The 22621-nt window shown below is 39.2% G+C and overlaps 1 protein-coding gene across 5 annotated transcripts in view; it reads left to right on the plus strand.

The window, feature by feature from the left end:
* The window catches only part of ctnnd2a (catenin (cadherin-associated protein), delta 2a), a 271300-nt gene that overhangs the window by 204822 nt on the left and 43857 nt on the right, over positions 1 to 22621 (plus strand). For all 5 annotated transcript variants that reach the window (XM_035943707.2, XM_035943706.2, XM_035943711.2 and 2 more), the window contains 3 exons: positions 14000 to 14117; positions 16660 to 16842; positions 21596 to 21769. In XM_035943707.2, the coding sequence (XP_035799600.1) occupies positions 14000 to 14117; positions 16660 to 16842; positions 21596 to 21769 (475 nt within the window). The remainder of the gene's footprint in view (positions 1 to 13999; positions 14118 to 16659; positions 16843 to 21595; positions 21770 to 22621) is intronic.

Below are 22621 nucleotides of genomic sequence, written 5' to 3' on the forward strand. Positions count from 1 at the left end.
TATATTTGCTCGCAAGTGTAATTGAGTTCCCATAACTTTTATCAAGGTTGAGTAAATTATTGTTCTAACCCTGCATATCACGAAACGAAAAGTTAACACATTTTCAAATTTGTCTTTCTTGCAAATAAGCTTCATTATAGAACAAACATTGTTAATTTCAGAAAATGATCAAAGAAAAACTATTGGTTAACATCTTGGATATTTTGACTTTGGTCTGATCTTGAAGTTAGTGATAATGCTGAAACCTTTGTACATGGCACAAACACACTCCTGTAGTTCAGATAATTTTTTTGAATTCAGCTATCTGTATTTGATGTATGACTATTAGAGGATTGTATGCTGTTAGCACAGAAAATGAGCTCTGGTCCTTGATCCCATAAACAACATTTGTTCATCTATGTACACACACTGTGTACTCACTCCAACTCTGCAGAGGGCTGAGAAAAAAAACTAAACAACAAAGAAACTAACCCAAAAAAAAAAAAAAAAAAAGAAAACAGAAAGAAAAAAACTCCATGTCCACTTGGCCATCTCTCTTTGAGCTGTGTACTCAATCAACCTCCAGCTGCCTGTGGATTAAACCTCACCCCAGTTGCTTTGCAGAGCTCCTCTCAAGCTGTTTCAACAGTTATCTCCAGCTGCCGAATGTCTCTCCAAAGCATGTCAAAGCCATCCGTAAGATGTTACAAACAGGTTTTTGTACATATTCACGTGTGTCAGGTTCATATGAAAGCAAAGACTCCAGTTCCTGCAGTCATCCTTCCACTTAGGAGGGATTTAAACATTTAAATATGAACACTAACAGGGGCAAAGCAAGTGGTTAGGACGCATGACACATGGGTGCAAATGCTGTCAGCAGCGAGTCCCCAGTTCGATACTCAGCCAGCTGGACACTTAATGCAGACATTCCCCTGCTCTCTTTCCTCACATTTCCTGTCTCTCTCCACTGTCACTCTCTAATTAAGGCAAAACGCCCAAGCATATGAATACTAACTCACTAAGTACATCTAGTTATGAATGCTTTTCAGACGGAGTTCTGTGATTGCTGGCTGGCAAACAAATGTACATCTCCTGCCAGTCAGTGCCGAGAAACCAAACCAACACTGACCCTTTTGTCTTAATAAATATATTTAATTTACAAATTTTAGTTTTACAGTGATGTATACATTAAAAAAATATATAAATAATAGCATAAAGTAAGGGTAGGCAGTTTTTCTTTCAGTGTCATTTTGCAAAAAATCCAATTCTTACTATACAGTATATGATTATTTAAAGAGCAAATTAGACTGTTGCACTTCCCCTTGGCTTTATTTTCAATCTTATGAAAATCTAACCTGTGACAGAAGATTTTAGCCAATTGCAGGGCTTTTCACAGATCAGATGAGAAATTACAATTAGGAAATAGCTTATTGGGTGATGCTACAAATTAACGTGGACTTTTAGCTTAATTGTATGTCCTGTATATCTTCATATTCTGTAACTATCATGGAACAAGACAAAGCTCCACCCTTATATACACCTTTGGAGATAATTACTAGACCACTGTTTTCTGCCTTTTCCTTTGTTGTTCTTGGTGGAGTCATACAGTGTTTTCTCCTCAAGGTTGTAGTCGCTCGTTTGCTGTCTTGTATCCCTCAACTTCTCGTCATCCTGCAGTTTTCTTCTTTTCGGCATTGTTGAGTGATAATTCAGTTTTGATTATTTGTTGACTTTACATGTGCAGCTTATGCATAAAATATCTGTGAGTCCAAAATGTTTTCAGCTGTCTAGTGGGAATTTTTAGTTTTAATACATCATGTTCTTGAACCAAATTTATTGAATTTTATTGAATTATTACATGACTTATTGAATACCTTTTATAAAGTGCTGTAATTTTTTTAACTAGTTTGAAACAATTCTAACAAAATGATCAGGGCTGTAGACCGGATGTCTAGACTTTGTAAAAGAAAACAACAGGTGGCCTAATCATTCTTTCCAGAGTTGTATGAAGGGTGATGTTGCACTGTGCTGGCAAAGGTCTCTGCATTCTCTCGAATCCCTTCTGTGTATTAGGTCTGTACAGATGCTGTCTTTACATATGCATACCAACATGGACACTTGTTTTACAGAAGAAATATGCTATATGAGTTGTCATTGACTTCAGTAGGAGAATATCTTTCAATAGCACAACACTGAGGCCATATCACATATGTGCTTCTTTTTGGTAAACTTTTTACTTTACCTCAAAGGATCTGCTGTATTCTGAGGTAAACCGCCTTTGATTTCTGTTCTTCAGATTTTGGTGTCAGGTGCATTGCTTGGATTCAGTTAGACACAGTATAGCATGAATAAACATTTGGGAGATAAAGTCCTGCCTAGTTGTTTTTTTTTGTTTTTTCTCGGTTCTCTGCGTTTTGTCATTAGTATTCTGCTGCTGGTCTGCAGGACAAGATGATTGCACACAATATCGCAATATCACAAACACCTGAACAAATCTAATTCAGCCCACTAATAGCTCTGTGAAAGTATTATGCTGTTGTTTTTTGGGTAGAAGGAGTCAGAGCAGTGCTGATTTAACTTTGGTATTTTTTTAGGATGTTCTGCATAACTATGTTTACCTTACACTGTTAATTGAAAAGAAAAAAATATATTTTGTCCACCTTTTTGTGGATGGTGGTGACAAAACCAAATTAAAAGTCAGAAAGAACATAAAGATGTTAAGGAAGAAAGCAATAATAAATAAATAAATATGGGAATATATAACTGCATACTTGCAAGGGTGCAGAATATACAGTAGGTAGTTGTGATTATAAAGTTATTCTTCGGTGTAATTTCTATTAAATTTATCCTAATTTGCAGTTAGAAAATGTAGCCGCTTGTGCGCCACAGATAATTTAGATAGATTTAATGGGCTATGTATCCTGGGAGCTATACTTTGTAAACATCTAAAATAAACACATTAACTGAAATTTCTTTAGATGTTTTTTTTTTTAAAGGCCAGATGAGCTGAAACAGTTCTTCATTACATATCATGCCTGCCATTTCCCTACAGTGCAGAGCTAAAAATCTGGCAAGTATTTGAGAATTGTCTCAGTGTCCATTGTGTGTAAATTGTGACACCAGAAAAGAGGTGAATCAGGTTATTTCATCCAACTTACAAATGGTTGCTATTAAATCCCTCTTAGGTTTTGAGTCTACATCAGTAGACATGGTGTCTATTGATGCAGATTGAAAAGAGTGAGCTGGAGTGTTGCTGTTGAGTTCTTTCAGCGGTTATTTTTCAAAAGTTGTGTAGCTGTAGGAATTGGTTTATCCGTGGTTCTCTGTGTTCTTTTAGTTGCTTGTTTGTCCCTAATAAAGATGTATTGCCTACAGCTAAGTTATCAGTTTTCGCTAGCGACATCTGTAGATTTCAAACTTTTTTGTCGTTTACCCCCACCCCCCCACCCCCCACTCACTAAACTGTTTATACGACTTTAGTGCATGTGTGTGTAGGTACCTAAAGATGCAGGAGAAGATAAATGATGCTGTCACTGCATTGTTCCACACTGTGAAGTTACAGATCTAATTGTAAAAGCTGGTAAAGGAGAGGGAAGGCAGGGGAGCAGAGAAGGGCAGAAGTTAGAAAAATTAGAACAGTGACTGTAGAAGTGGTGAACAATGAAGAAGGAGAAACTAACACAGACAAATGAAAGCGTTTTTGCTGCTCTCCAGGGCTGTTTTCGATCTCACTATCTTTTTCTTGGGGTTAAAGTAACACGAGACCACAATGTTCGGGTCCCAGTGTACCTTCAGCTCAATTTCAGACCTCTAACCTCTCTCATTATCCCTTGTGCAGCTGTGTAATGCCCGAGTGTGTATATGCCTTTCTGTGCACCTTTATGGCCGTGTGTATTTGTTTTTGTGTGTTCTGCATGTGAGCTTGTGGAAATGTATGTATATATGTCTAACTATATGTCTGTGTATCCACACGTGAGCTCACACATTTGTACCCACTGAGAAACAAAGGTGTTAAATCAATCTCTGAAATCACAGCCCTGCTGAGGGTGAGTCGCGGATAATGGGAATGAACTGGTGTCAGGGCATCAGGTGGTTCTATAATGGGCGTGCGCTAGTGTGTGAATGTGTGTTCATGTGTATTTTCTGGTTTGTTCGGGTGTTCATTCATGCATGTATTGCATATGAGCCAAACAGTTAATGATGCTGATGGACCCATATGGTGTCTAATTGAGTTGTGGGTATTGCCCCTTCCTTTGCACACGTATGACCATGCACACATGCAGACAACCAGTGCACTGATTTATTTGGTAAAGGTAGAAACAGCATTCAAAGGTGGTGCTCCATTCATTCTTGTGCAAGCTGCTCACTTGGTACATATTCTGTAAAGCGCCATATTTAACACTTCTGTTTCTGAGTCCAACTGAGAGTATGCCCTTTGAATGCTTCCTGACTTGAATATGATAAATTGAAATAACCATGCAGCTCTTTTATTCACTGTTTTACAGCTGCTCGTTTTCCCTGATTGGCAATGGCAAAAACGGCCTCTTTGGTCAGTGTGCTTTACAAGACGAACGAGAAAATGAACAAGGACATTGAAATCACCTGGTTGTCCACTATACCAAAGTCACTTCAAAACCCAGCACAGTTTTGGCCTTGGTTCAGTGTTATCTGGCCAGACACAAGGTCTTCTGTTGAGGGGTTTCCATATCCTCCATTCAGAGGCTGTTTAACTCCCTGCAGGTTGTTGGTTTGCAGCCAAGCAAGGGTGGAAAAAAAGGCTACCCGCTGTCTCAGAGCTGTACATACTCTTAGTACATGTGTGTGTTTCTTTACTTATCAGGATCACACATTCCTTAAATACATTCAGCTTGTTTTCTTTTAGACATCCACAGATGTATGTGTCCAGTAGGGTTAGTTTTTGGATGAATCAAGACTGAAATCTGTGGTCACGAAAGTGGTTGTTTCCATATTTATTCCATTGATATTAATAGGTTTATATGCATGTGTGTGCCATCTGGTGATGACCCTCTGCTGCCTGTGTCCTCATTCACACTCACACACACGGTCAGACGCTTGTGCAGAGCCACCACACACACCAGCTGTTTGAGACAAAGTCACTCAGTAGTCATTTGTTCCTTGAGCAACATTAGAGAGCCATCTGTCTGAGATTCTCTCATGTTCACATCTTTCCTATGAATGCAACACAAATCCTATAACAACTGCAGACAGTGAGTGACATGATTTGCTCTGGGACTGGCAGCTCACGTCCTGATGTACACTGTTGCACCCTGGAAAAGAAAATCAATGGTAAAATCTAAAGTGCACAACCTGTGTAGTATCTTTTAAACAGTGTAATTGGTGAAAAACTTGTTGGACTATGCAGTACTTTAATGACTGAAAAGCCAGTTTTCTGCACATACCAGGGACCTTGTTAGTGAACTTTTTCTTGCTTTTGTGTGGATGCTGCTCTTCAGAAAATATTGTTGAAAATATGCTGTAAGTCATTATACCTTCAAGGCTGGTTAACTGTACTTTTTGCAATCCAGGTACAGGACTGATGTACAGTGATGGTAGCAATAGCATTGTTTGTGTAAACTAACTTAATTTTAAAATAGAAAGAAAACCTCATAAGTTTCTTTGAGAAGAGACTTTGTACAAACCAAAGCAATGATATATCCTATTTATGATTTTAGTGCAAAGAATGTTGAAAAAAATGTGAGAGGTTGTTAGAGTGGATGATAATCAGATAAAGCAGGTGGGGGGTGCTGCATAGTGGCCCTTTAACCCTTGTACATAAGTTGATTTCTATAAAGCAGTGGCTTGGCCAGCTCTAAAGTAAAAATGTGTGTATTCTTTTGAAGAGATTCTACTGTTGACTGTTGACTATAAAAAGGTATATTTAGAGTAGGGAGAAACTACAAGGAGGCACAACAAAGATCTACAGCTGGAGTCAAACTTAGGACATTACAATGTATATTTGGCTGAGGTGTTATGTTTTAATGCTAGAATATAATCGTACTGAAGCCTTTTACTGTACTGGGTTTTAATCACACCTCAAGAACCAAGGCTGACCTTTGCAACCTCTGATGCACCTTATATTTGATTAACTGTAGCTGAGTTGTCATAAACATGGATTTTATACAGTATATTAATTACCCTATTTTTTGTTGTTATTGGTGCTGAGAAAAACATGTCTCTGTTTTTTTTCTTTTACTTTAATGATGTTGACACAGCAGCAATCAAATGTTTCTTCTTTAATTTGTTTCCCAGAAAGCAGGTTCATGCTGCAACACTGCCACATTTCTCTCCGATGATTCCTTTCTAAATTTCCAACGAGAATAAGCCAAATGTTTTTTTTTTTACACTTTAGCAGAGCAGACACTAACATTACCATTTAATGGACGTGCTACCGTCACCAGCACTAGAATATAATGATTTTTGTTTTCAATAATTCTGAGCTATAGCCGGGAAACGGTTTGCTCTTTACCACCAGCACCAATTGCACTTCCCTGTTACTTAACTGCAGCTAAAATAACAACTATTAAATTCTGAATGGGATGCTTAATCAAGTTCTGTGTCTTTTTGCTCAGAAGGTAATTATTTAAAGATGCAGGTTAATGAGTTACACTGAATTAATGAGGAGTGACATCAGATAGGAGAAAGTTTAAGTCTGTAATGGACTCGTTAAATAGTAGAGATTACTAGTTAAATTTAAGATGATGTGCAGACACCATCATTTACACACACACACACACACACACGCACACACACACACACATACACAAGTAACTGAATAATTGAGACCTTTATGTGCCCACTTTTAACCGTTCATATACATACGCACATTGCTTAAAGGCCATTACCAGTCACTGATTGAACCCTTACAGTTTTACGTAAACATTACATATTTATGCCCTCCTTGAAAAGAATCCTTTACTGCCTTAAAATAGCTTACATATAACTGTGCACTATTGCTTCCCTCAGGATGTGCAGCACTATAAAGTCCCTGCTTCTGTCTGCATGCATCCTCCCCCACTCGCTGCAGCTCTAGCACACCAGCTCACCTATGACTCAAACACTGGAACACTACTGTGCAATGCATGATGGCAAGACGGAGTATTTCAACCATACATGTTCAAACAGGAAACTGAAGAAGAATCCTGATACTAAAAGCTTCAACCTGGGAGTAGAAGTAATTGGTTCTTTAGGTTTGTTGTATATGGAACTGTGAATCTGTGAATCTGTGTTTTTTACACTGTCTTTGTTACACTGCATTAAATATATATAAATAAATAGTGCAAATATTCAGCCATGAAGCCGACTGCTTGTTTTTCTCATGGTTTGTCTTGTAACATATATAAAAAAAAAAAAAAAAACGCCATAAGGACATGTTAACAAGGTGAAAAATCTGATCGTCACCCGAGGATGTCTTTAAAATTTCCCCTTCTATACTCATTCTCCATCTTTTAGTAAAATATGCCATCTAACGCGCTCTCTCACAGCGATAACCATGTGCACAGACTATGTTATCAGGGTCTAGGAATCCCTTTTGTTAATGTGAGGTAGCTGACTCAAGCAAGCAGCCTTGCATTATCTAAATATTCCATGATGCAACATGGCAAGATGTGAAACGCCTGAGGACACATTACACCTGAGAAAGAAAAAGGTAAATAAATAAATAACAAAAAAAAACTGGCTTTTTTCTGCATAAGAAATTCTGCCCTCATGGTGTTCCTCAGTAACTAGCACAGAAGGAAAGGTGTGTTGCAGAAAAGCACAATATGTCATGCTTCATGTCAGAACTACTAGACTAACAAGCATGTGTGCACAGACACCAGCGCACACAAATACAGTTTATACACAAACGCATACACGTAGCAACCTCTTTTTGGGGCCCATGGGGAGGCTTTACACAGGCCTTCAGAGAGCACACACGCACATAAGCTATTAAAGTGTATAACAGGTAACTGCAGTAGTTACGGGCATGACATAGTATTAAACCAGCATCAAAATAATCTCCATTTCACAAGAATTTCCCTGCTATTACGAACAACTTTAGCGTTATTGAGATATTAACAGTAGTTTATTTCACCTCTCCTATTCTCTCAGTGGTTTCTAATGTTGAAAAGATGTATAGAGATTTATTTCAAAGTTACCATAGAGAATGGATTCCACATTCTCCTGGCTTCATTCTCTGTAGCCTGGCATTAATGAATAAATAAATCACTCATTAAAACAAACATATCCTAATTGGATGAAAACTCCCTTCATTGCTCTGTGCTTCTATTTTTTAAAAATTATTTGCTGGAACTCTGCTTTTTTTATTTATTGTATTAAATGAAAGACTTGCAGTTGCAGAATTTTGCTTCTGAGAGATCTGCTCTGAAATTACCAACAACCACTTCTTGAGCACTTGTGTCCACCCAGAGGAAAATTATTGTGCAGCTCACAATAGTCTCATCAGAAATAAATCATCTTCTTATTTGGAGATTACTGAATTCTGACCTGTTCCTCCTAAACCCCACCATCCCCTGAAGAGAAACAAGGAGCAAAAGAATAAATCAATCTAAGACAAATTATCCTGTCCAGTTTGAGAGTAACAGGGGAAATCTAGGAAAAGCAGGAGTTATTTTGCTGTGCTTGTAGCCTTCTCAGAATTTTCTCTCTTAATAACCATGTAGAGAAGTAAATAAAAGGGAGAAAAAGGCTTGCATGATTTTGATGTCAGTATTGTGTCATTTTGGATTCAGATACTCTTCATGTATGTCTGCTTAGGCGTTAAGAGGCAATAATTTAAGAAACACATAGGGAAATGTGCAGAGATATAGAAGATACAATCATTCCCCCATTAGCTGTACAGATTTTGTTCTGTAAATCATTATGGGGGGAGCCTATCTCAGCTAGCACTGATTGATTTGCAGGGTCCACTCTGGACAGGTGATGCACACAGAAAGGCCCTAGCTGACCAGCAAGTATGAACCGAGACCCTTCTTACTGTGAGGCGACAGTACAAACCACTGCTACACAGTGCTGCCAATGAATCCATAATGCACAACATCTTATAGCAAATTTAAAATAAATACAAATTAAGCTTCCATCCAAGCAGATGTGCACTGAAAAGAAAAATAAAAGTATGTGCTAAACATATCAACATGCCCTGAGTTTTCATCCTCAGTACCTGTCAAAATGCCAAAATGGAGAAACGGGTATAAGCCATTAAGAATTTTAAATAAAAATCATGCAATTAGAATATATTGAATATTTGTGTTTATTACTGGAAAATTGTGAGATTTTGCAGTGCTCAGCTATAGGTCCAAAGCAGTGTATTTCTAAATATAGTTTTGTTGGCTCACTATTACAAGTTGTGACATTTATGTTGGCATGAGACCTGACAATTTTACTTTACCCTGACTTTCCCTTCAGCTTCAAATATATTTTCAACAATTCAGTTAAAAACTGAAGCTCATATGTATATCACAGAAGTGAGACAACTCTGAGAACTGATAAAATACACAGAGTTGAGATTAGAATTTGATCACTGTGACAAATTTCTCATATTGTGTAGGCTCACTTATAAGCCAGTCAAGTTTACTTTTGTGCCTTACTGGTAACTTAAGAACTGATCATTTCAGAGAAAGATCAGGGCAGTAAGAGAAAAAAAGAGCATTTAAGGTCTTTAAAGTGAGATCAGGTTGAGATGAGAGGTTTTTTTCTTAAGAGCAGAATTTAACAAGTATGTGAAAATGGTAAGCTAGGTTAGTTGTAGATGAAATAGGATGAATAAAGAACAGAATTTCTATTCATCTGGGAAGAATTAGTACAGTATGTCATGTGCAACCAAGCAAAAAGCTACATTTTTAGCTCTAAGGTTATCATTTATTTTGTCTTTAGTCATACACACATATCTAATTAGTCATCTGTTAATTTTGCTGCTCATATTCATCTGCTTATGTATTTACTCATTTTTAGAAAAAGAACATGCTTCTGTGTCCAGGGTTGTAGGCTGACCAGTGTTTTAAATGATGGGACAGGTGTTGTTGTATGACTAATGTTAGAAATAGAGATTTAATTGTTCATGAGGCATGGGGTTAAAGTCTACGGAAGCTAATTTCTCATCTTAAATCCGTCTTGTCTTTGGAAAGCAGTTCTCAACCTTTCTTGCATATTATAGAAACCTTATCATAAGAGCTGTTTACCACAAGCCAGCAGAAAAGAGTTTCATGTTCGCTGTCATGCTATAAATAAGCTGTCACTGTTGTTTTTCTCTTTGAGAGAGATGCTGGACAGATATTGTCTCACTGCCCATTGCAATGGAATAAATTTACCGACCAATCCATGAAGTGTTTGTTTTATTTTTGAGGTGATAAGAGTCATGGCGGTATTTTCATTACAGTCACAGTCTTTGAAAAATTGAGCTTGCATGATGTGATCTGGCTCGTAAGCTATAACATAATTAAAAAAAAAAAAATCTTTGGAAGTCTTCCGCCTACCCCATAGTCTTATCTTTATCTCCTGAACAAGAACGCAATAAAGTCATACACTCTTTAGTCAAGGTTCTGTCTGTGAGATCGTTGTCAAGAGCGAAGGTTTAGAAGGAGAAACAGAAGCATACCAAATTTTATCCCACAAGTGAAATTATTGTTTTCCCAATTTGCCACAAGGTTCATCACTGAATCAGATTTTTTATTTTTTATTTTTTTTTTGTATCTTGACATAAAATCCTACCTGTTAAGTCAAAGGTGCCGATTCTGTCCTCGTGATAACAATAGAGGCAAAGATCATAGCTTTGTGCAACTTCTCTCAGTTAAACATTTGTGTTGCAGAGCCAAGTACCTTCTACCCCCATCTGTGATAAGCTATCAGATAAAAAAAAAACTTGATGGAAATCTCAGTAGAAGTCAGCATATTCAAGGCTGAGCGTTAAAGCGGTAAATAATTCACCCTCTCGCTTTCTCACCCACCCACCTCCTGTCTTCGGTGCTTAAACATTAGTCAAGGTGAAGTGTTTTTACTGTTCTGTTGCTTTATATCGACTTGACAGAGAATTGTGTCTCTGCTAAGCGGCATTTCCACCGTGTACTTGTTTGCACATTAGCATTCAAAGCGGGTGAAAATGACTTGACCTTCTCTTGGAGGCAGGGAGCTGTGAACGTGAAGTTTTAATTGAGTTCTCGTGTCTTCTTCTTCTCTCTTTTCTTTCTCATCAGTACAATTTATGAATGACCTCATCTCATAGACTGGTGAAACAGCTGTGATCTCTTTGCCATGCCAGGGTGATGGATGGACTTATTCACTCATACCATCACATTGTCTCATTGTTTGCACCACAATTGTCTCCTCATCTGCTTTCTGACATTTCACCTTCAAAGAATGGTAATTAAACTCATGTTACCAAACTTCAGTAATTGGTTTGTTCTTACTTTTCAGTGCTTGCTCTCTGTTTTGCCAGTTGTCTGCACCTCAAAACCCTTATCAGTGAGGCAGCGTAATGGAAGTTCATTGCAGCATTGTCCTCAAATAAAGGTTCAGTCTGTCACAACCAGCCAATGAATATAGAGATATAAAAAGCCATAAAAGCTAGAACTGTACATTCACTTACTAAAGCTAAAAGCCATAATGTAATGGTGTGATGACACTGACATTTTTTTCAAATTTCACTTAATGTGTAGCCATTACACTGTAGTAGTAGACATTATCTAAATGCAGCCAGATTGAGTCTCTCAGTGATAAAGTGAACCATTCTTTGTTGAAAGCAGCACAGAAATGAATACTCAGATAGTTGAGTACAAAAACGCTATCAGCTGTTCGTAGTTATGCTCATTTGTAGCCCTTCAATCTGGCTACCAGTGGATGTACTCAAGTATATACTCTCAAAACTTCTAAACACTCGTCCACCTGAGTGCTTTGTATCTTCCCACTGATTTTAATTTTAGAGGACAACACTGTCCCCTTCCATTGGTACTATTGAGCTTAATTGAATTGATTCTGCCGAATACAACTACGCTAAAGAACTACACTGACTGGTTGTGACAATGAGATTTTAAGACTACTCTTAGACATTTGCTTCTTGGGTGTTTAAACACATGCACTCTCACACATGCCACACTATGCTTGTTATGGCCCTAACACTGATTTCCCTAAAGGCAGTCTGCTGCATGATGCACAAACAGGCACACTCTAGACTCAGTTAGACACATTTCTTGCTTTCATATTTCTGTGAATGCTATTTTTGAGCAACAGATTGACTGAGGGAATTCATGAAGCTTTCTTTGGAAAATGAATTTTCAGGATTTCTAAGAAAAAGGCTGCGGGAAAAGTTGCCTTTGGTGTTAGTACAAAGCTGCCTGTTACTTTGTAAAATATATAATATACCGTACATCAAAATTAGCTCTTCCCCTATATCTGGCACAGCTTCCCTCCAGGCTGTTAATCAGTTTAAAGTGCACTTGCCTATTTTTAGCATTTGTTTTGCGTTAGCACTGTGATTTTGGATTATGAGTATGGATAGTATTAATTGTGTCTATGTCCAGTTTGTGTCTATGTATTGTAATACATTTATATAATATCATACAGAATAACTGATTCAGCTGTAATTCATTTACTCACTGCATTGTATTTATTGCTATGCTTTGGTCAGTGCATTTCATGAAGTCATGCAAACATTCAAATGCGTCTGTCTCTGCATTCTTGCCTTGTGTTGTTCATAATGCATCAAACTGAGGTCTTTGTAAAGGCAATAAAGCACTCTAGACAACTCTGGAAACAACCCCTCAATGTATTTCACTTATTTTGGGGAAGGGGAAGTATTTGTAGGAAGCTATGTCCTATGTGCAGGCCAGATGAGATGACAATTGTTTTGTTATGTTGGTGTGGCCAAAGAACTTGATAGAACAGAAGAACTTTAGCATGATGATACTTGCAATGGTTGAGGTTGTTGTCGCCAAATGTTTTTCTCTCTGACACCTCATGATGTTACTGTACAACTTTGCATTGACAGTAGGACTCTGAAGGATGGATTTATGCTGCACAACCCAGTGAAGGGTGAACTTATTGACGAGCTTGCTCTTGATTGCACTGCTGTTTGGAATTCTGACTACAACAGACTCTTATCACCAGTTATGATTCTCGAAATGAAGGTTTTCTAAGTTTGCTGTCTGTTCGATGTCCATGATCAATTTGCACATTTAAAAACGCAAGTAGTCAGAATCAGACTCCCTCACAGTCTTAGAAGTGTGGCAGGAGCACTGGGAGCAGTGATCACTACACATGAAGACTGTTTCAAAGTGGCCAAGTTTAAATTGAAATGTTTACTGCACAGTGCCAAAATTTCTAGGTAACTCCTCATAATATGCATTCTAGCTCATGTTACACACCTCAGCTTCATTTTTATTTTATTGGCACATGCAAAAGAGTCACTGTCTGGTACTTAGTGTATCTATATCCCAGGCAGCTCCCTGGTGAAACCCAAACAAATCCAACCCATTGCCACCCACCTGTACCTCCAATTCAATAAAAATTCAGTTCATTATTTCTGTGCATCATATTGGCAAAGCTGCTAATAATAAATGGAACAATATTGTCAAATTATCAAAGCAGCGTTGGTGTGAGTATTGGCTGTGAAGTTCAGGCACCAACTGTCTGACTGAAGCGGCTTTTTTCCCCCCCTTTCCTTTTTTTGGACTCAAGTCAAGTACTTTAAATTGAAGTGAGCCTTCGGGGCATAGATTGAGATGTATCCAGAATTTTAATGCTCCCTTTTCAATTGTTTAGTTTAGGGAGAGCTGCCAGGTTCTCCAGTATCTGTTTCTCACTTTCTCTCCCTCTGCCTCTGTCTCTCTACACCTCTTATTAACAGCTTTTTCTTTCATCTGTCTTCATGTCTTATCTTTCCTCCCCAACCAGCTCTCCTTTTTCCCCCATTTGTTGTGTCTTTGTGTTTGGCAAACACGCAGCTATAAACACATACACATACACATACACGCACACTCTCCGACCAGTGTTTTTTGTATGTGTGTTGCAGGAATGTAAGCTCAGCAGGTGAGGAGGCAAGACGAAGGATGAGGGAGTGTGACGGCCTGACAGATGCTCTGCTGTATGTTATCCAGACCTCTCTGGGCAGCAGTGAGATCGACAGCAAGGTGCGTGCACGTGTGTGACTGTAAACCTCTGAGTTTGTTTAAACGTGTAGTTTCAAACGAAATCAAGTAGCGCCTCATACCCTGTCTTAATCACATCCAAACTCATTTTAGCACACAGGAGGAGACAAGAAAAACTGCAGCCACAAGAGGAATTTTAGTTTTCAAGGAGCGCTCATCATCAGCATATATTATTTAGGGCAAATTAAAGTGTTGCAGTATATTTTTCTGCCAAATTAGCTGCAGTAGTCAAAGTTGAGTGGGTTTATGTTCACTTTGCATTTTGCTGTGTGAAGATGTGTTAACGTCGGCGTGCAGTCGATATGTGGCGTTCATGTCACAGCATGTGTGGGCCGGTCAATACTACGTAAACAGTGTTGTGGATGGCTGACTTCTCAAGGTCTTCCAGTCTCCCAGCTTTTCTAAATGGCCATCCTTAATCACTGTTTAACCGCCCGCCCCTCTCCACCGTTTGCCTGCAGTCACCAGAGGAGGACTGTTGTCGCTACAGTAACAATGACTGATTGGCAGAAAAACCACCAAGTGGTCACTGTTGCAAAAGCGATGCACATTAGCCATGTGCTCATTTTGTACTCGGTCTCCCTTTTTTTCTTTTTTTCTCACCTACTATGCCCAGACTATCTGCTCATCGCGCTGTTTCACTGCTGGATTTCATATGGGTTAATGCTGACTAAACAATAGCTCTTAATGAGTCTAAAACATATAATTATCATGTAGCTGTACCACTTCACCACTTGTGCAGATTAGTTAGAAAACATGTATTTGTCACATCAATCTTCTTAAACACCGGAAATAGTCGAAAAACTGAAGCTCTGATTGTCCAAGCTACATTGCAACTGATTACCTGCCTCTTCATATGCCTTTATACTGCACTCGTATAATCAGTTCCCTCATTATTAGTGCTCTCACAAAACTTCCCTCTGACCGTCAGATTCTCAGGATTTTTCAAGATGTGCATTTTGATCATCAAGACAGTCTCTCCCCTCTAATCCTTTCATATTCATAAATGCAGGCAAGCTACATCAAAGATCTGAGGAACAGTCACTATATGCAAAGTAACATTTTCATATCCGAAACATTAAGCATAATGTACAGATTGCTGCTATTAAAGCTGTAAAGAAGTGCACAGCTGAGGTCTCTTAACTATTTTTTCAATTAACTTAGCAGATACAGTCATTAAAATTGATGGTGCAAGATCAAAAGGACTGAGTACATCATTCTTCATACACAACCAATAATACATAATATGATATTGATATTTAGCAGCTTGCTTTGAGTGTGGTTATTATTACTGCAGGGAGCAGTTTACTACAAGCCCATGTAATGTTGCATCCGAGAAGAGTGCTTGGACTAGCAGATTCTAAAAGCCCATAGTGGCAAGCAGCACAAGGTCACACAGACAAAATAAGAACAATGGTCTTGCATTAGTTTTTTAAAGAGTCGGATTTCTGAGTTCCTAAGAAACGCTGCAGTCCCGCCGAGGTGCACGACTACAAATCTGTAACTGACCCTGACCTCTGACCTTTCTGTGCTGACCACAAGTAAAACATAATGATTTAAAACCAAGATCACACAGTCTTTTTACTCTCCGAACCATGCAGCCGGAAATAAAAGGGTACTGAATAAATGCGAAATAGCAGATCGAAGTAAGAAATGTCACAGTAAATTGTAAATAAAATGTAACTTCTCCGACATCATTCTATAATAGCATGTGAATAGAATTTCAGACATGAGTGCAGCTCACTGGAGTGAGACATTGTTTTGTTTGTTGCATCTCTTGAGGCTGTTCAATTACACTCCTTAGTTGTTTTTGTGTAAACCAACGGTCAGACTGAGAGAAGATTGATGATTTGTCTTTGTTAATTTCCACTCTGTTGACTCGATGTCTCCCCTTTCTCTGTGATCCACACATACACACACACACACACACACACACACACACACACACACACACTCACACACACACACATGCAAGTACACACAGTCAGTGAAAGTACACACTGAAGAATAGACAACATACAATGCAAGACATAGTTTGCTTTTGAAACACACACAGTCACATGTTCTCTTGCTGCTGGGTTCGCCTCTAAACTTGATGTTTAATGGGGTGCGATGCAATATATTGGGATTGTCATTTTTCTTCATTTACCCGAGTTTCTTTTAATTTCATTTCAAAGTCAGCACAAACAAAAAGCAGAAGCATATTACCTGTGAGATTATCGTTGCTCTTTTCCTTTCTCTCTGTCTCTCACTCTCTCCATCAGTCTGGCTCGGAAGGCCGATAGTGTAGAAGTGTGAGAGTGGGCGGTTTTTATTAGCGTGCTTTGACTTTGAGTTTGCTCTGTGTTTTCAAGCGAGATGTTTCATTAAATGGCATCAAACGCAAATCTCCTACCCCAGCTCTCTCACTTTTTTTCCCCTTTATATGTCTCCTTTTTTTTTCCATCTCATCTTCCTTCTCCCCACCTTCTCTTCCTCCCACCTCACTTCACCTTTTATCTCTCCCATCTTGCTTTATCTCCAGACTGTAGAGAACTGTGTTTGCATCCTGAGGAACCTGTCATACCGACTGGCTGCTGAGACGTCCCACGGCCAGCAGGGGGGGTTGGAGGAGCTGGATGGCTTGCTTTGTGACGCCAACGGACGTGAGGGAGAGAGCTCCGGCTGCTGGGGCAAGAAGAAGAAGAAAAAGAAGGGAGGGGACCAGGTAGGGGCAAACACAATAAGAGATGAATTGATAAGTTGAGAAAAGTGGAAAAAACGGGAAAAAAATAAACACTTGCCATTGAGGATAAAATACTTTTACGTCTTGGCAGGGACTCCAAAAAAGATGTTTTCTCATTTTCCCTGGTGCACAATGCTGAAAAACACCAGCCCACATCTAAAGCTGCAGAGGCAGCACTGTCCAGGAATTTTGCACTAGTGGCCGAACTATGTTACTACAACTTCTACGTTCATCGGGTGACCAAAATTCATTCTCCCTGCACAATCGCTGGAAAGAGAGCTGCTGTGAAGTGGTTAATGAGGTTTTCTGAGCATTACAAAATCAACAAAAAGACTCCTTTTATTATCACAATTTCATCCATTTGATCCGATAACATTTGAAAAGTCTAACTGAGTCGTATGGGAAATTTATTTCATCTCATTCATTTGTACAGGGATCCAAAGGAAGGTCAGCTGACTCAACCAGCAGGAATCTTATGGTCTCCATGGGCAGAGAACTGAGTGGGATGCTAATGCACATCACCCATTGGCCCAAAATTGTGAAAGCATGAGCACCTCATAGAGGAAACTTGAAAAACTTTGCTCATCTTATGTGTCACTGAGCAACTTTAATTCAAATGAATCAGAGAGCTCTTGTAATGTTGTATATAGTTCTCCCTAATGTGTACATGCTTTAACTGGGTTGAGATTAGGTTGTTGGCTAGCCGTGTCACGTGATTCGCTTCACCCCACCAACCCCCCACCCTTCTGTCTTAATTTAGATGTATATTTACACATGGGTGCAAAAAGTAAAAGACAGCTTTTATAATGAAGCAAGGACTTTGTGTGAGTGGTGAACAGGGATGTGTGGTAAATAATGGAAAACAGGAATAAAAATCACAGAGTACTCTACAAGCTGAGTTGAAACGCATTAGCCTCTTTTATAATGCATTGGCTCATAAGCCAGTTTTTGCTGTTTCTTATCATATTGTACATAATTGAAAACTTTTCTCATCAAAAGCTTCATCATTCTCTGTTTTCTCCCACTCCCTGCACTGTCTGCTCTATTCTGTAATTTTGTCTTCTCAATTGTCTATATTGTTATTCTGCTTCTCAACATTAATTTCATGTCTGTCCATCCCAGAAGACAGATTCCTCCTTAGCTGGTTCTTTCATTTTTTCAGGTTAAAGGACTTTCCTTAAATGAATCAAATATATTGTTATGAAGTAAAAAAGACCATCTGGCTTTCCTTTTAGAACATTTAAGCTTGGATGTTAGCATGTTAGAATTGTGCACAATTGTGTCCAACAGTTAGACACAAACACAGACCCTACATGTGTCTTTTAGACCCAACCCAGCTGGACTGGAGGGCAGGGCTGATAGGTGAGAACAAAACCAAACTGGAAACCCTGTGTTCTAGCTTAATTTTATTCTCCACGCAAATCTTACACATTGGCTACAAACTATATGGTCCTGTCAGAATATGTCTGATTGGTGTCAGATAATGAAACTCTGTTGTCGATATGTGTTTGCATTTACTGTATAATTTCTTTGGTACACATTGAGGAATGCACAGTGATGGATGCAGAGACAGGTATAGGCTAACACCAACTGAGCACAATCCAGAGATATACACTTTGCCACAAAAGTGACAGTGAGTAGTTGTTAGTAAGAGACGGGCAGAAAAACACTGAAATTTGGAGAGATACAATGATGTGAACACAAAGCGGGCAAGGGTGGAGAGAGATGGATAGAGAGAAAAAGAGAGTGCTCTAGACAGACACAGGCTGTTAAACTGTAATGCAGTCCCCTTAATCACTTATTAGAGGTTAAGATAGCAAAGCCCCAGAGCAGTGTAGGAGCCTGAACTGGACCTAAACATTCCTAATGGACTACCTGAACACACTCAGGCCAGCGCCCGAGTGTGCCTATTTCTTGCCATAATGGATATTCTATGGAATTTGATTTTCATAGATGTTCTGCAAGCAATACAGCTGCAGTGCTTTTCAAAGGTACAATCACTATCATTTCAGTGTGTTGCCCTCAAGAGCGGAGCATCTACTGTTCTCACCCAGTTATCTGACCAGATGTTGGGATTTTCTCTGGAGCTCAGATGCGGGAAAGAGATCGAGTCAAAATAGATGCAGCAATAATCATTTATTCACAACAAAGAAAAATTACAAAACTACAAATCCCAATGGAACTCTAAACCTGGAAGTATCAGAACTACAAGGCAGTAACTTTAACTACAAACCTGCAGCACCTGTCGTGGCTAGTGGATAACAAGAACTGAAGTAACTAGAGCTAACTCACAGCAGGTAATCCCTGGGCAGGAGAACTATACTAGGAAATGAAGGTTACTCGGAACTAAGAAAGTCTTCTCTAAGAACAAATAAGTACTTGGACTACAATTAAGCCAACAATGAGCCCTTACACTCGCACACACCAACTCTCGTGTTCTAAAACTAAGAAGCTCAATTCTGCAAGCCACAATAAAACTTAATACGAAACTACGATTTTCAAAATACGAGGTCAGTATCTTCGACAAACTAGAACTAAGTAAACTACTGTTATTATAGCAATAACTGCGAATTCAATCACAATACAAGGAATTCTATAACTGAGGCTCACTACAGGAGCTATAACAATAAACTCTAAACGGAGCCCGCTTGGGCTGGCACTCAGCTGGCAACTAGGGGAGGCAGAGGCTCGAGGGTGGAACGGTGGCTAGCACTTGCATCTGTGGCTGAGGCGGCAGGTGAGGACTGGTGCCGGCATACGTTGGTGAGTGACGGAGGGGAAGGATGGTCGGAGATAAGCTAGATGTCCTGTCCAGGGGATGAGGAAAACTGGTAGGCAGGTGAGGTTGGTGGGTCCAAATCCAGAAGCCAGATGCGCACAATCAAAGGCGGTCCAAGCTGAGAGGAGATCAGAAACATGTTACTGAAGTTCACCAAAAATAACAAAAGGTAAGAACTACTGAGTATGCAATGACTAGTAGCTCTTTACAATCCAGCATCGATTGAAGAGAAGGGTCAGGTTATATTGTGAAGGCGTAGTGAAGTGATTGGCTCTGCAACATCTGCTCCTACTTCTGCTGATTGCCCTGATGAGATCACCCACACCTGCCGCAGCCGTCTCAACGTCACCCATCCCTAAAAAGGAAACACACACAAGGGGAAGGAGGGGCCCTAGCCAGAGCCTGCAGAGCCAGGCCTGACACCAGATTATTTAAATGTGAATGTACTTTTTAGTTAACTGGCATTGTTTGTATGCCAGTTGCTCTGTAACAGACTAGGTAAAGATTTAACTGCAGTAAATATGATAACCTAAGTAATTTAAGATTCTTTGCCATGCAGATATAAGATATAACTATGTTTGTATATATACTATAAAGAGGCAAGATGGAATTCACCCGTAAAATAATAAGATTTGAATGCTGCATAAGAAGTCTCCTGTAGTGAAACAAACATTTGTGAAAATTATTTAATATACTCAATAGTATATTTTAGAGGATTTCAGATGCATAAATTAATGTTATACACTCATATTTAGTATGTAGAATGTCTCCAGGCGACAGAATGTACTGAGAATGAGTTGATGCTTCTTGTTGCTGTGGCTCCATACACTTCAAACTATAAGAAACCTTTGATTTTCATGATCAGAGAATCTATGTATAGATTAAAACATGCAGGCTCAGTCTCTCACACACACACAATGCAAAGCACCTCTCTCAAGACACACACTAGCCTAGTTTACCTTGAGACAAGGGGAGGGGGGGAAGCAGTAGAGCGAAACAGAGAAGGTCGATAGGGAGAGGAAAAACAGAACTGGAGAGAGAAGGATGGAAATAGAATGAGAAAATAGGGAAAGAGGGAGTCAAGAAAGAGAGAGGGGAATCAAGGGAGGGATAGAAAAGCAGAATCACAGCGAGCTATAAATGACAAGCAGGAGAGAAAAGAAATATAAATAAAGAAGGTAGAGAGGAAGAGATGTAGTTGTGGATTTATGCCTATGTGAAAGAGGTGTGGGCATGCCACTCAACAAAGAGGTTCAAACATCAAGAGAGTCGATTGTAGTGGAAAAGGATGGAGGTAAAGTGAAAGAGAGGTGTGCAGCTTTAGGTTTATTGCTCAAAGCAAAGTAGGAGTGAAACATTCTCTCATTGTCTCTATCGCTTTTCATATTCATCTCTTTCCCACCTCTCCCCTTCATCGCTATTCTCTCCTGCATAACAGGTTGACAGGGAGTGATTTACTCAGTATCTCTTTGGCGTATTTAATAGGCCAGTGTTCAAGGTGTAGATGTGGTTTGTTTTCAGATATGCATTCAGTCATTCTGTCACAAAACATGCACTTGCACACTCAAAAATATACATGATGAGCCCCTGATTCTCTCTCTCTTTGATGAATGTTAGAGTAAATGCAGGTCTCTGTAGATCAGTGGTACCCTGTACATTAAAGGGCAGGGAAACAGAGCAAATGGCATATTGGAGTATCTCCACGCCTTGCGGCAGTGATTCACAGCTGTACTTCAGCAGCCTTTGACATGACAGAGATCAATCAGAGCTGCTTGATATGGTTACACACATAAAACTTTAAACTAAAGAGACCAGTGGCACATTGGTTTTTGGCTGGTGTTCCTTTGTTCTTTAGGTAAAGTACAAAAAATATATTACATGCAGGAAAAGAATGAATGGTGATCTGTTTATGAATAAAAGTTAGATTAAAAAATCTCTTCCACCCTGTTCCCACAGTGGGATGGCGTGGGCCCCTTTCCAGACACAGCAGAGCCCCCCAAAGGGGTTCAGATGCTGTGGCACCCCACCATCGTCAAGCCCTACCTCACTCTGCTGTCTGAATGCTCGAATCCCGACACACTGGAGGGTGCAGCTGGGGCTTTGCAGAACCTGGCTGCAGGCAGCTGGAAGGTAACGGCTAGGATTAAGATGATTCCCAAACTGTTTGACTTTTTTTTGTTTCCTTGAAACTTTGTAACTCTGTCACATATAAATTGTAAGAGTCCAAGGCACAGTGCACAGAATTGATTGGTGCTGATGGACCAGTGTTAATTCACATTATATGCAATACAAACTACTTAAGTATGTACGTTAATGTTTGCAGGCAGGTGTGGGATTATGTGTGTCTGTAGCTATAACCTCTCCACACCGAGGCTGTTAAATGTGGCAATACTTGTGAAGTCTTTTGCTTTCGTACCCTTAATAGGTGCCATGCAATTCCAAAAATGAATTTAGTCAACAACATAATGCTGGTTTATATCTGTTTATTAAAATATAATGGGTTGTGGATAAATTAGTAGTGAGGGATGGTAATTTTACCATTTTGAAATCAGAATTACAACGGCCTTGCAGAGTAGCGAATCTGTTGAAAAGAGGTTAAGTATCAACGAGGACAGTAGGGCAGGTTGGATATATTCTTTTTTTTTTTTTAATTCAAAGACTTATTTGGCTCCAGGATATTCCCCAGAGCAGAGGATAAACACTTCACATTCACTCAGAAGACAGTCTGCTAAAATAAAGTTCTATTTTGCTCTGTATGGCATTCTGCTGACTAAATATTTTGAGCTCAATCATGTTTTTTTATGTGTTTTATAGAATATAAAATTGCTTGGTTGCAATACAATTAGTGTAATAATGTAAAGGTTCCAAACTTTAACACACCAAGGAATAGAGTTAGGGTTCAACAGCAGCAGACTGGTGGAAGCAGCTAGATGGTAATAATGTATGAGTCATGGTGTCATACTGGAGAGTGCTGGTGGGGGC

The sequence above is a fragment of the Amphiprion ocellaris genome, chromosome 22 (genome assembly GCF_022539595.1).
Source record: "Amphiprion ocellaris isolate individual 3 ecotype Okinawa chromosome 22, ASM2253959v1, whole genome shotgun sequence".
NCBI classification, from domain to species: domain Eukaryota; kingdom Metazoa; phylum Chordata; class Actinopteri; family Pomacentridae; genus Amphiprion; species Amphiprion ocellaris.